General features: G+C 33.6%; 1 protein-coding gene across 6 annotated transcripts in view; it reads right to left on the bottom strand.

Moving 5' to 3' along the window:
• Positions 1–12,172, bottom strand: part of RYR2 (ryanodine receptor 2) — a 380,824-nt gene that overhangs the window by 42,755 nt on the left and 325,897 nt on the right. For 3 of the 6 annotated variants that reach the window (XM_064413749.1, XM_064413748.1, XM_064413747.1), the window contains 5 exons: positions 11,277–11,300; positions 5,154–5,253; positions 4,231–4,310; positions 2,228–2,304; positions 781–854 (listed from right to left, as the gene is read on the bottom strand). In XM_064413749.1, coding sequence (XP_064269819.1) covers positions 781–854; positions 2,228–2,304; positions 4,231–4,310; positions 5,154–5,253; positions 11,277–11,300 — 355 coding nt within the window. The remainder of the gene's footprint in view (positions 1–780; positions 855–2,227; positions 2,305–4,230; positions 4,311–5,153; positions 5,254–11,276; positions 11,301–12,172) is intronic. The other 3 variants (XM_064413752.1, XM_064413751.1, XM_064413750.1) reach the window with 1 other exon arrangement.

The raw sequence follows: 12,172 nt of genomic DNA on the forward strand, positions 1-12,172 counted from the left end.
AGAGTGAAAATTTTGCAATATTTCCCCGAAGACAAATAGAAAAAAATTATTTTGAAGAAAAAGCTTTTCTAAGACTTTTTTTCCACAGAGTAGGTAGATTTCCATCAACCTCTTATATTTCATTTATGGCTTAAGTAAGTGGTGTGATTTTCAGTTTTAGAAATCAGGTGGGAATTTTTAATTTCATTCTATGCTGAAACTGGTTGGGAACATCTGAAATCTTTTACATGCATAAACACTGCTGTTTGTAACTGGAATATGTTTTTAATTTTACATGTAATGTCTTTACTTCTTCAGAATGATGAGAAAGAGTCCTCTGAGACCATTCTGAAACTCAACACATGCTTTACCGCTGACAAGGACTAGCTTAGGTAAGTCTATTAAATATAAATCACTTTTAGGAAACCTGGTTTAGCTTTAGATAAATAAAGATAGATATACATTTACAGGATACATGGGATCATAGACTATTCTGAGTTGGAAAAGACTTGAAGAGATTTGAAGAAGCATCTTCAAATTCTAAATCCTGGCCACATATGAGACACCCCAAAAGTCACACCACATGCCTGAGAGCATTGTCCAAACAAACACTGCTTGAACTCTGCCAGGCTGATGGTCTGATCACTTCCCTGGAGAGCCTGTTCCAGTGCCCAGGCACCCTCTGGGTGAAGAACCTGTTCCTTATACCTAATTTAAACCTCCCCTGGATTCTTTCAAATTCAGCTTGCTTCTGCAAAACTTCAAAAAGGTCATGGATAATTTCTGTTGAATCAATAGTACCTGATCCCTCTTCAGTCACCATGCCAAGGCCTTCTGCTTTGTTCTGACGTTCAAACGCATTTAGGTCAAGAACACTGCAGTGAGAAAAATTACATTTATCCAGTGATTAATTAAATAAATGCAATATTTAATTTTGTGGATGTTAAAAAGGATGTGTGATTTCACTGAAGTTTACAAGCATACTAGTATTAAAAAGATACATCTCAGTGACTTGATATATGTGTCTGTTACAAGACTACAAGTCTCAGCTCAACAGCCTGAACCTGCTTTTGCCCTGAATGTGACCACAGAACTCAGCTCTGTATGACTAACCAAAAAAAAAAGGGGGAATGTATGTGTTTATGATGTGCACACCCATTTTTAGCCATTTCCTTGGCTATAAGGAAGCCAAGTTATTGACTACTTTTGTATTATAGCCCAGTTCATAACAAGAAGCAAGGTCCATTAAGAAACTGTCCTTGTTAGTTTCATTTAGTGTTTCTCTTCCTCCATATTCTGAAAAACTGAAGCTGCCAAAAGGGAATATGTATTCAACTAACCGGATTCAAGGAAGGAGGATACCTCACATATTTTTTTTGTGAACCTGTAAGGCTCTGCCTTCCAGGTCTTTGCATGCCAGATGGCCAGGGATAACTTTTGTTCATAAGCAAAAATGGTTATAGAAGTTAGATTAACACAGAACTATGACAGAACCTCTGCTGGCAAGAAATCTCACTGATTTCAAAATGAAACTTGGCCACAGACAGCCTTAAGAAAAAATAATACATAACATGTTACCCTGGACATAACAAGAAGACTGAATCACCTGTTCCAAGGAGCCCCTTTTAGTCCTATGTTTTATGTTCACTAATACATCATTTACTGATACAGTTTATTCCGTTTATTCTAAGAAATTATGTATAAAACATTTAAACACATACATTAATATATGAAATGAATATAAATCATAAATAAGCATGAATGAACAAAAAGCCACAGTATCACCTCAATTTATTAAAATTCATTAATTTAATATTAAATTAGATATTTAATTTCTTTTTCTGACTTCTAAGTCCTATGAATAATTCTAACAAATCTGGGGTTTCCCAAAATTTTTAATGATTATTTAACATTGATCATTAACCTGATCTCTGCAGGATTACTGGATGCCTCCAGAGTTAAGGATTTGCCTCTGAGGAATGCTCGTAATTCTGGAGTTGTTTTCTGCCATACCTCAGGTATACTCAAATTCTGTACATATTTTTGTAAAAAGCTTAGAAAGGCAGATCCATATCACCAAGATTTTTACACCACGAGTACCATTCTGTCCTTTAACCCAAATCTAGCACATTATAAACCCCAAGCGCTATTTGCAGGAACTATGTAGGGCATCATTCCAGAACTATAAATCTCATGGAATAAAATATACATGCAAAATAATAAGTTTTTCAAGTCAATACTTTCTTACCTACAGGACTGCATAAGACCGGCAAGGCTCTGAAAGAACCCCACATCCTTTTTATCCTTGAGGTAGTCAAGCATTTTCTGCAGCAACACAAATAGTTTACACAGCAAATTAATATTCCTATTATGTGATAACCTAGGTAACTTAAGACTATATGCATTGAATACTGTTAGTGATGTTGGTGTTTGGAAATATCTCTAATATTTAAGACTTTTGCAAAGAAAACTCCAGATATCAGACCCAAAAAGAACATTTAATGCTCATGTACTTTATAGAAAAGGTCATACATTTTGGTTATGCCTTCCTAAAGCATAGAAAATAAAGATAGCAACTAAAGTCAAAACAGCCAGAAGAATTTAGAGTTTAATACAAATGCAATCTTGACACTACTAGGCTAAAAATTTATATTGACACTATTGTTTCAGCACCAGATGAGGCTTTTCTTAACCTCAGTTTGTTTTAAATTATTTTAGCTGAAATATCCTGGTAGCAGTAATTTGAGCATATTTTAAATTTTTTTTAGCTTTATTATAATGTGTAATAACTATCTGAAAACTGATTACAATACCAAGAATTTCACTGAACTGTGATTCTAGAATGCAATGCATTGTTGAATAAAGACACAGGATGATACCAGAGCTCTCTGTTGTGAAAAAAACCATGATGCTAAAGGTCAGACTTAGTAGACAAGCTACAAGAATTCATTATGTGAACAAAGTAAAAGTATTTTTACAAAAATAATAGGAAAAGTGGATAATAAGTAACCTCCAAAATGGATAGCACATAGGCAGACATTGTTAGCAAAACACATCATTATAAACCCAAGTAGACCCAAGATTACAGAAAAAGAATACCCCAATCAACAACATTATAGCAATAAAAGCAAAGAACTCCAGAGGAGGATGATAATAATGAATTTTAAAAACCACTACTGCTCCTCTCCCCCCACCCATACCACTCTTCCCAAGGAAGACTAAAAAGCTAATCTTAGAACCTAAAGGAAAATTTGAAAGATAAGCATAACATCAGAAGAAACAGGTATAAATGAGGCAACTAAAAAACCCAGTAATTCTAACAGTACGACTGATGCTTTTATGCTGTATGTTATTTAGACTAGTAGCATTCCTATCAATGTAAAAATACTGTTTCATGCATTTTGATTAATTAAGTCTTTAATAAAATATTTTTAGTAATAGATTGTAGGATTACAAATTTCATGATTTTCCTAATTTAATATCATGACATCACAAAGAACGGGCAGTGGCTCAAGCAAATAATTTTTGCACTTCTTGTAGTCTTTCATGTCAATTCCTGGCAATGACAGCTCCCAAAAAGAACATTATTATGACTGCATTCACCAGCTTCCTTTGGGACCTTAATTGCTCCCAGTCGTCTGTATTCTTTAAACTGTACTACAATAATTTAGTAATGGCAGGTATAAACCCTTCTCAACACAGGAATCTTCAGCTAGTACAGAACACTGAACATACCCTATATCAGCCTCTTCACTTCAACAGTGCAGAATTATTTTAATGTATCAGACTTGTCCACTGGGAACCAAATTATCTTAGGATAGATTAGTTATTCAGGATTTTCTCTGCTTTTATCAGTAAGAGTCTCATTGTATAAGCTAAGGACTTCTGAAGTTGTGTATCATTCTTTTTGGTGAAGACTGGGGTCAGCAATTTTGCTCTATAGACTATAGGACAATGGCAATCTCCCAAGAAAGCCCTCCTTCCCAATGAATTCCTAAAGAAGTAAATGACATAACATAAAATTTCCCCCTTACACCTGAAGTGCTAAATAAATCTTTTAGAATTGTAAACAAATAAGAAATACCCATCAAACAAGGTACTTTTTTATACAATTTTGTTCTGCAAACAAGAGTAAGAGGATAAACAGTTTTTCACAAACAGTCACTCTATGTAATGTGCTACTACAGCAATAATTACCGTGGTATAAAGACCAATACTGGCTAGAAAGGGTAGAAGAAACTAGTATTTTACCTGTTGAACAGTAGAATTTCCTCCATTTAGGATGGCAATTCCTAGTTTTAAGGTTGCTGCAACCATTGGCCCCATCTCGCCTTAAAAAAATATTTAAATTTTTTTTTTTTATCATATATAAAAATAAGAATGTTTTATTAATTATTTCATCCATTCAATGAATTGTAAAACTGAACTATTTTTCCTTAATTTCTTCATGAGTGCCTACAGACATAGTGTAATGCATAAAAAGCACACAGAAGAAGCAAGATATAAGTTCAGTGAATATAAATCATGTTTCAATAACTAGAGCATCCAACAGTTGTTTTAAGGCTGGGCTCACAATGATAAGCTAGCTTTCAAATTTAACAATATGTCCCCTCTGCATGGAAATCTGGATGTCCTTCTGGTTTATTCAGAAAATGACAGTAACCCAAGAATTTAACTACAGTGGACAAAATTTGTAATTGGGAATTTTTAAAACATCACTATTGAGGAAAGAAATCACAAAAAAAAAACAAAACTAAAGCATAAAACCCTAGAATAAGATGATTTCTAATCGAAAAAAAGCATAATTTAAACTTTTGAAATGTTTTATCAAAGTACACCAATAAATCCCATTTATTAAAGCCATTTGGAGAATGGGAAATAAGAAAATTACTTAAGTCCACACCTACTTCAGAACTGTACACATTCCAGAATTTAACGGCCATTTTGTCATTCAGTGCTGCTAAAGCTATGACACAATTCACACATCCTCAAAATTAGCACTAGAAAAAGTAATTATAACTAGTTGTCAAAAATTTTGAAATTTCAAGTTCATTTTGAAAGCAAACCTAAGAGCCAAACATCTGCATGTTTTGCCCGCTAAGAAATAAAATCAATGAACTTCAAAGTTCATTAGAAATAAGGTTTAAAATTTAATCTACACACCACCACCTTACCTTTACTTGCACTGATTGTCTGCAGAACCATCTCAGCAGCACCCCGATCATGCAGTCTGGCTTGTTGATACAGAAGTTTTTGCTTTTCCATTTCTTTTTCCTGAATAAAAATTCCGGTCATTTAACATGAGATTTGAGTTACTATCAATCCTCCAAAGGTTCTTGGTTTTCTCTTAGTATATGGGCTCTATGGCAACATCATGAACCATTTTAATACATACAATGCTATTGAACAAATAATTAACAGGTTCAAGTAATAATCTCCACTTGGTATTTTTCTTTTATATGCTTTTAGCAGTTTATCTGGAAAGAGTCATCTCAATTGTGAATCATTAGGTTAGTTCAAAGCCCCTGTTCATTGTATATACTGCATGTATCAAACTTGCACTTTTGTGCTGTGTTTTTGTGCAACAGTTCATACTCTTAATAATCTTCTATAGTATGACCATAACTTCATACTGCTCAGTATGTGGCTCTTGAGTTGTAAGTTGTTGCTGAATACCAGAGCAAAAGAAACATCTCAGAATTTTTTTCAAAACATATTATATTACAATATAGATTGCCCCCCTACTTACAGAATATTTGATAGAATACACTGTGCTTTTATATTTTATATTCTCTAGCGGCAACAAACAATACTGCATGGCGTTGCTTGAGCAATGGTGAAGTTTCTTTTTTGTAATTTAAACTACTACCGAAAACATAACGAGCATAAAGAGCAAACATAAAGGCACAGTTAATTCCAGAAGAGTTTCAACTTTCATCAGGTTAATTGAAGTTTGCTGGAGAATTGAGGGTGACTAAGCAGTATAAGTTGCAAAATGTAAGTTGCATAGAGCCCTATGACAGTGAGTCCATCAGATGGCGTGGTAAAAAGCTTACTCAAAAGGAACATGACACAATCAGTTAGTATCATGTCCAAAAACACAACGCCCAAAACATGTATGACCTAGAAGCAGGAACAGCTGCAGCAGAAGTAGCCAGAATGACAGCTTTGCTGCCATAAACTTTCCATCCAAATTACGGAAAAAATACATTGGAAGATGGAAGAGGTTTAAAAAATGAAGGCTTGCTAAATAGAGGGTATGAGTAATAAATTAAAAAAGAAGAGGTAAAAAAGAGAAATATGTTCAAATGAATGAAAAATAAACCTTTAACTCAAAAGCAAACCAACACAGACATTTATGCTGTTACCAGAGAGTTCTCGCCGAGGCTGGCAAATTTGTTTCTTAAATCTTTGATAATATCGTGCTGCGGAAACAAAATTCATCAGGGTTTTTTTTTTTTTCACACTATTAGCTCTCCTGTGGTTAAATTGTATCTTTCTTTTTGCTTGAAATTATGTGACAGATCTAGATGGAGGCACAAAAAGGAAAAAAAAATGGCAGCGTTGCTTTGTATTTAGCCATGCTAGGGTTTGAAAGTTTTGCCTTCATGTTTAAACCTCTTCCTGGGAGTTCAACAAAAACAAAACAGAAACATACACGCACACGCACACACACACCACACACACAAACCACCAGAAAACCATGACATCACAGGTTCAGTATAGCTACAATAAAATATTTTCATTTGCTTCAGAAGCCATTGAAAGTTGATCAACCTTTCTTTTCTTAAAAACTATTTCCTATTTCTAGATACTTTTAGTTTTCAACCCAACACCTTTTCATCTTTCTTCCATTGCAAAATTTACCATTCACAAGCTTAACATCAGCTATACTACTTTCATTGTGCAACATTTTTTATAAGAATGTCAAAGATTTACAAGAATGCTTACAGTGAGGATGTATCTACATAATCTACAGAATAACTTCTTGCAATAACAGTATAGAAGAACAGTAGAAAGAGGCATTGCCAATCATCTTAGCATGAGAAGAGTGACATTTCCCATGGAAATCAAGATGTCTACAATATTAGTAACAAACCAGATGAATAAAAAGAAAACCAAAACCAAACCAATCCACCAGCAAAAACACCACAAGCATTTCTCTTAGAAGCAACCATTCTTTGATGGTAACCCACAAAGACCATGGTTCCTTCTTCAGCTTCACAATGCATTTTCACTGTTACTTTCTCCCTGCCAGCTCAATACATATATATAAATATATATGTGATGGCAGCACTTGCACGAAGAGGGCCACCCATTGCCTACGAAGTGTACTAAAATAATAAGGTTATCCCCATTTCTCTAAGATATGCTTACTGTTTACACTGTTATCTGTGCTACCAGTTTCAGCTTTTTGTACTTTATCTACTTACTTGCCAGTTGTAGTCAAGAAACTACCAAAGTAATTAGCCAATGATTTGAGCTTTCTGTCATTCACCAAACCATCACAACAAGAGCAAAAATACTTCACTAAATGAAACATTTAAAATGATTGAACAGAATTAAAAAAAAAAAAAAACCCTCCAAAACCAAAAAAATCCAACCAAAACCAAAAAAGAAAAGAAACACACCCCAAAGCCCAATCCTCAGTGAGGAACAAACCTATTTCATCTTGGATGTTTTCCACTCATATAGGAAAAAGCTGACCGCTTATAAATGTACATACACATGTTCTCATATTATAGACTTTTTCCAGCATTCTACCAAACCATGGAAAATTTTGAATCATACTCTTTGAAAGTAGAGACCCAAATATTTTCTACTTCATTCTGTTTTTTGGGGTTTAAATCATTATGAGAAATCATATGCCAAAATAAATGAGGCAAAACCACAATTTTTAGTTTGAATTTGTAGGCAACAAACTTGCTAAAACTACAGAGAAGCTTTAACTGACAAGTGTGTCTCTGAAATTCTTAAATTTTCTTGTAATTCATACAGAGACTGATTATTGGAGTCTCCCTTTGAGCTAGGACATATGGAGAGGTTTGTTTGCTGCTACCACTAATCTCCAAAATAGAGACTGCTGGCATAAGATCCTACTTTTACAGAGCTTTTTTCTTTTTTAATATGAAATCATGAAATTAAGTTAAAGAAAAGAAAAAATATATAAACAGAATATGTAAACAGAAATTGCTTTCAACTCAGCTATTAGAAGATGAATGCTTGTCCTGTGAAGTGTCTTCATATTTTTTCAAGACTTCTGCTTAGTCCACAAAACAAATCCTATTAGGCAGGATTTACACTGGCCAAACATTTGTTCATTTCAATGTCAAGCATGCATAAGTATAAGCTATGTAATTAAAATATCAAGTACTCATGCATAATACTTCTGCACTTTTTATATATACCTCTTTATAAATACTTCAATCCTTTAAGTTCAGTATATGCTGGTTTCTGCTCTATTAAAAAATTTTCCTAAATCACTCTTTTGGACTTCATCATTTAAGTATCATTGCTTGTTACGAGGGGTTTGCATTCAAGGACCTCTAAAGGTCCTTTCAAACACAAACTATTCTATTAATAAATAATGTATTCTGTAGTGTAGAGAGTGAAAACATGTATTAGGTTCCATACAATCCATTACATGCAGGAAAAACTGAGGAAAAACACATTTTTACATAGTTATTTGAATTACTTTCTTAGAATTGATAAATTCTTAGAATTAATAAATTGTAGAGTCTGATCTTAATTCACAGTATAAATAGTTATTTATTGTAAATACGTAGTATACGGACACTCAGTGGTTTATTCAGGATTTGTGACAGTAAGAGATACAGGTAACCATCTTCAAAGGGACGGAACCTTATGAGGCTGTATTATTTGTATGTAAAGAAACATGAAAATTTTTGTCTGAGGTAAGTGACAGCACAATGTATCATTTTGTTACAAAACTTGTAAATAATGAAGTTTACCAATAAAGTTACTACTAGAAACAGGAATGAAAAGAACTGACATAGGAAGCTCTATTTCCCCCATTTTTTTCCTCCAGTGAAGAGTCAATTTAAATCAATTGAGTCAAGAGTCAATTTAAATCAACAAATGAGTTTAAAAATATGAGCTAAATTTTGATTCCTTCTTTGAGTTCCCATCCAACACGCCTTTAACTCACATTAATATGTAAGAGTGACTCAAATGCAGAAAATTATTTGCATTTAGCTAGTGAAACAGTTTGATTTAAAAGAATTTCCTATCAGATAGAATCAAAGAAGACAGTGGCACCAACTTTACAGGGGGTCAATTGAGCATCTGTTGATGCTCAATTGACCCCCTGTAAAGACAAGTTAACTTACAGACAAAGGGGAAGGGGCAAAGACATCTGTAATAACTCAAAGCAAATACTAGCAGGTAAATGTTGACAGGAACATACTAACAAACAGAGAACATCACGTCCCTATAGTTCACACTATTAACCCAATTCAAGTTAATTGCAGAAAAATAAGACTACACTGCATGAGATATGAGCAACAAAATTGTCAATAAAATACACTCGGCATTTTCATCACATTCTAAGCTTGCCCAAATGTCTCTATTGCTCTGACTGCAAATGGATTCAAGACTTCAAACACCACACATTTTTCAAGTCAAGAGGAGCAGTAGACTTTTATCCCCAAAGAAACTGAAGTCACACTTTTTACATGCAAACACAGGATAAAGGAACTGCCTTCAATATTGACGTCAATCACCAGACAGAAAGAAACACACAAATGCACACACAAGCACACACGCATCTGGTATATACAGTTTCATATCTGCACAACTGTTTAATGCCATGTATGAAGAAAGCAAGGGTTATTTCTTGTTATGCTTTTTTTCCCTTTTAAAATACTTCAGTCAGCAAGAAAAAAATTTTCAATGGAGCATATAAGATTTAGTGGTAATCAGGTAAGCAGAGTGATAGATATGTAGTATTTGAATAGCTGAATTATTGGAATTAAAAAAGAAGAAATTATATTATTAGATTCCTTATATATTTTCTTTGGGGTTTTTTGATATGCACTTTTTTCACAATAATTACAATACCTTTTAAATAAATTTTTGTGAGCACATTAATCTTCCAGGATAATGCCTTTATCATATGAAGATGGAACAGACCTGCGCAAATTTTTGGAGGAGTAAGAGTAAAGTTGATCCTAAAATATATAATCTCTCCCCACAGATGCATGGGAACCTCTTTCTTTTGTGATCTGAATGTTAACAGAAGACTAGCAAACAAAGTACCAAAATCCCCTTGCTCCTTTCCATGGAGAATGTTACAATTGTTTCCCTACATTGCCACAGGAAATTAAATTTGAAGTTACTGACTGAAGTCTGACCATTAGCTAAATCTGTGCATTTCAAATCTCAAACAAGTCATCTTTACTTACTCTAGCTGTCATTAACCAGAGCACAAATAACTGTATATAACCACCTCAGAACCAAAAACTAGCTACTCCACACGCCATACCCTCTCAGAATACCAGACTTGCAGCACTAACCAGCAAGTGGCTGAGTCAACAGTGGGAACTGCGACTTTGACCTGCATGAAGCAGGCAAGTAGTCAGCTGCACAGCCATGGGACACCTTTCAGTAACAAATGGTGAGGCTTTCATGATGACACACAAAAGGCTGAGTAAGAAATTGAGCCGATAAAAAAATTAACACTGAAGTTTCAGAACTATTGCCTCTATGTCCTTAGAGAAAACATAGAACTATGAATCGTTTAAGGTAAGGAGTATCTAAGGAGTTTCTGTCAAATACTATAATGTTGAAGGCTGATGACTCAGTTCCAAAGGATCTGAATCAGACATGGACTATGATTGATGCTCTCTCTGTGACAAATATTGGAAACAGAATTCTACCCCTATGTCAGAAATGTGTCTCTGCTAAGGTACAGAAGAAAAGTTAAACTACTTTCCTTTAATAACAAGATAAGTTGTTTTACTAATTCAAATTAAGTTAAAACCAGAAAGATAAATGATTCACGATAGGTATGAACAGCAAAACAATATGAACAAGCCAAACAACACTCTGTTTTCCCCAAAACAATATCACAATTTTACATGGCATATTCTGCATAAATAATTCCTGAAATCTTTAAAGATCTTGCGTACAAAAAGGGTTTGGTAGAGATGTCATGCTGGAACTGAAATGTTAAAAATTATTTCAAGACCCTTTAGCTGAACTTATCCAAGATGTTGGGCCTGAAAAATCACAAAATTGGACCCAGACAAATACACACATATTTTTTTTTGTTTTACCTTGCTGCGTTGTGATCCTGTCACCTTAAGGAAGGGCAAGGACAAGAAGCGAAATAGTAATAAGAAAAAGAAGTCCAAATTTTTTTTCTGCAGGTGACTGACCAAATACATACACAAAATTGTCTTTTGAACATATAAATACATTATTTAAACATAAGTTTCACAGCTACAGGAAAAATAATAAAGAGAAACAAATGAATAGGATCTTCTCTCAAGACAAAAAATTGAATGCTGAACAAAGAACCCATTACAATTTAAGTAAGGAGCACTAACAAATTTCTTACTTATAGATTTTTCATACACCTCAATGACTTCCTATTTAACAATTTTTATATCTATAAGCATGAGACTTTTGATATCTAACAAGCATTTACAGGCTGATAAGACCCTATAGGAATGTCAGTGTTATGTCATAAACTGCATTCTCAAAAGAAAAGAAAAAAAAAATCAGAAAAACCCACTGAAATTTGGGTTCATACTGAGATATTTACCAAGAAGCAAAACTTTATATTTTGAGTATATTACTTGTAACTCAACTGGACTTCTCAGTGATTGAAAATAATTTAGTATTGATATTCTTTCTGATTTCTTTATACAGTCAAATAAGGAATATGTAATTAAATAATTCAGTGCTACACCATATAGCATCATGTAGAAAACATACAGAACATTCTATGTCTATAAAACAATGAAGTAAAAGTAAACGTGACCCAAACCACTCCTCAACAATCAGAACAGCACAGATAGTTTTACAGCAAATCAATCAGTGCATTTAGAATTTTTAAAGAAATAATAAAAGTATTTATTTCATGCTTCTGTGTTTTAGTAGATATGAAATGTAAATACTAATTGATTTGAAAGACACAAGATTCTTTTAATGTCAGAATCATAATATT

Source organism: Passer domesticus, chromosome 3 (assembly GCF_036417665.1).
Source record: "Passer domesticus isolate bPasDom1 chromosome 3, bPasDom1.hap1, whole genome shotgun sequence".
Classification (NCBI taxonomy): Eukaryota; Metazoa; Chordata; class Aves; order Passeriformes; family Passeridae; genus Passer; species Passer domesticus.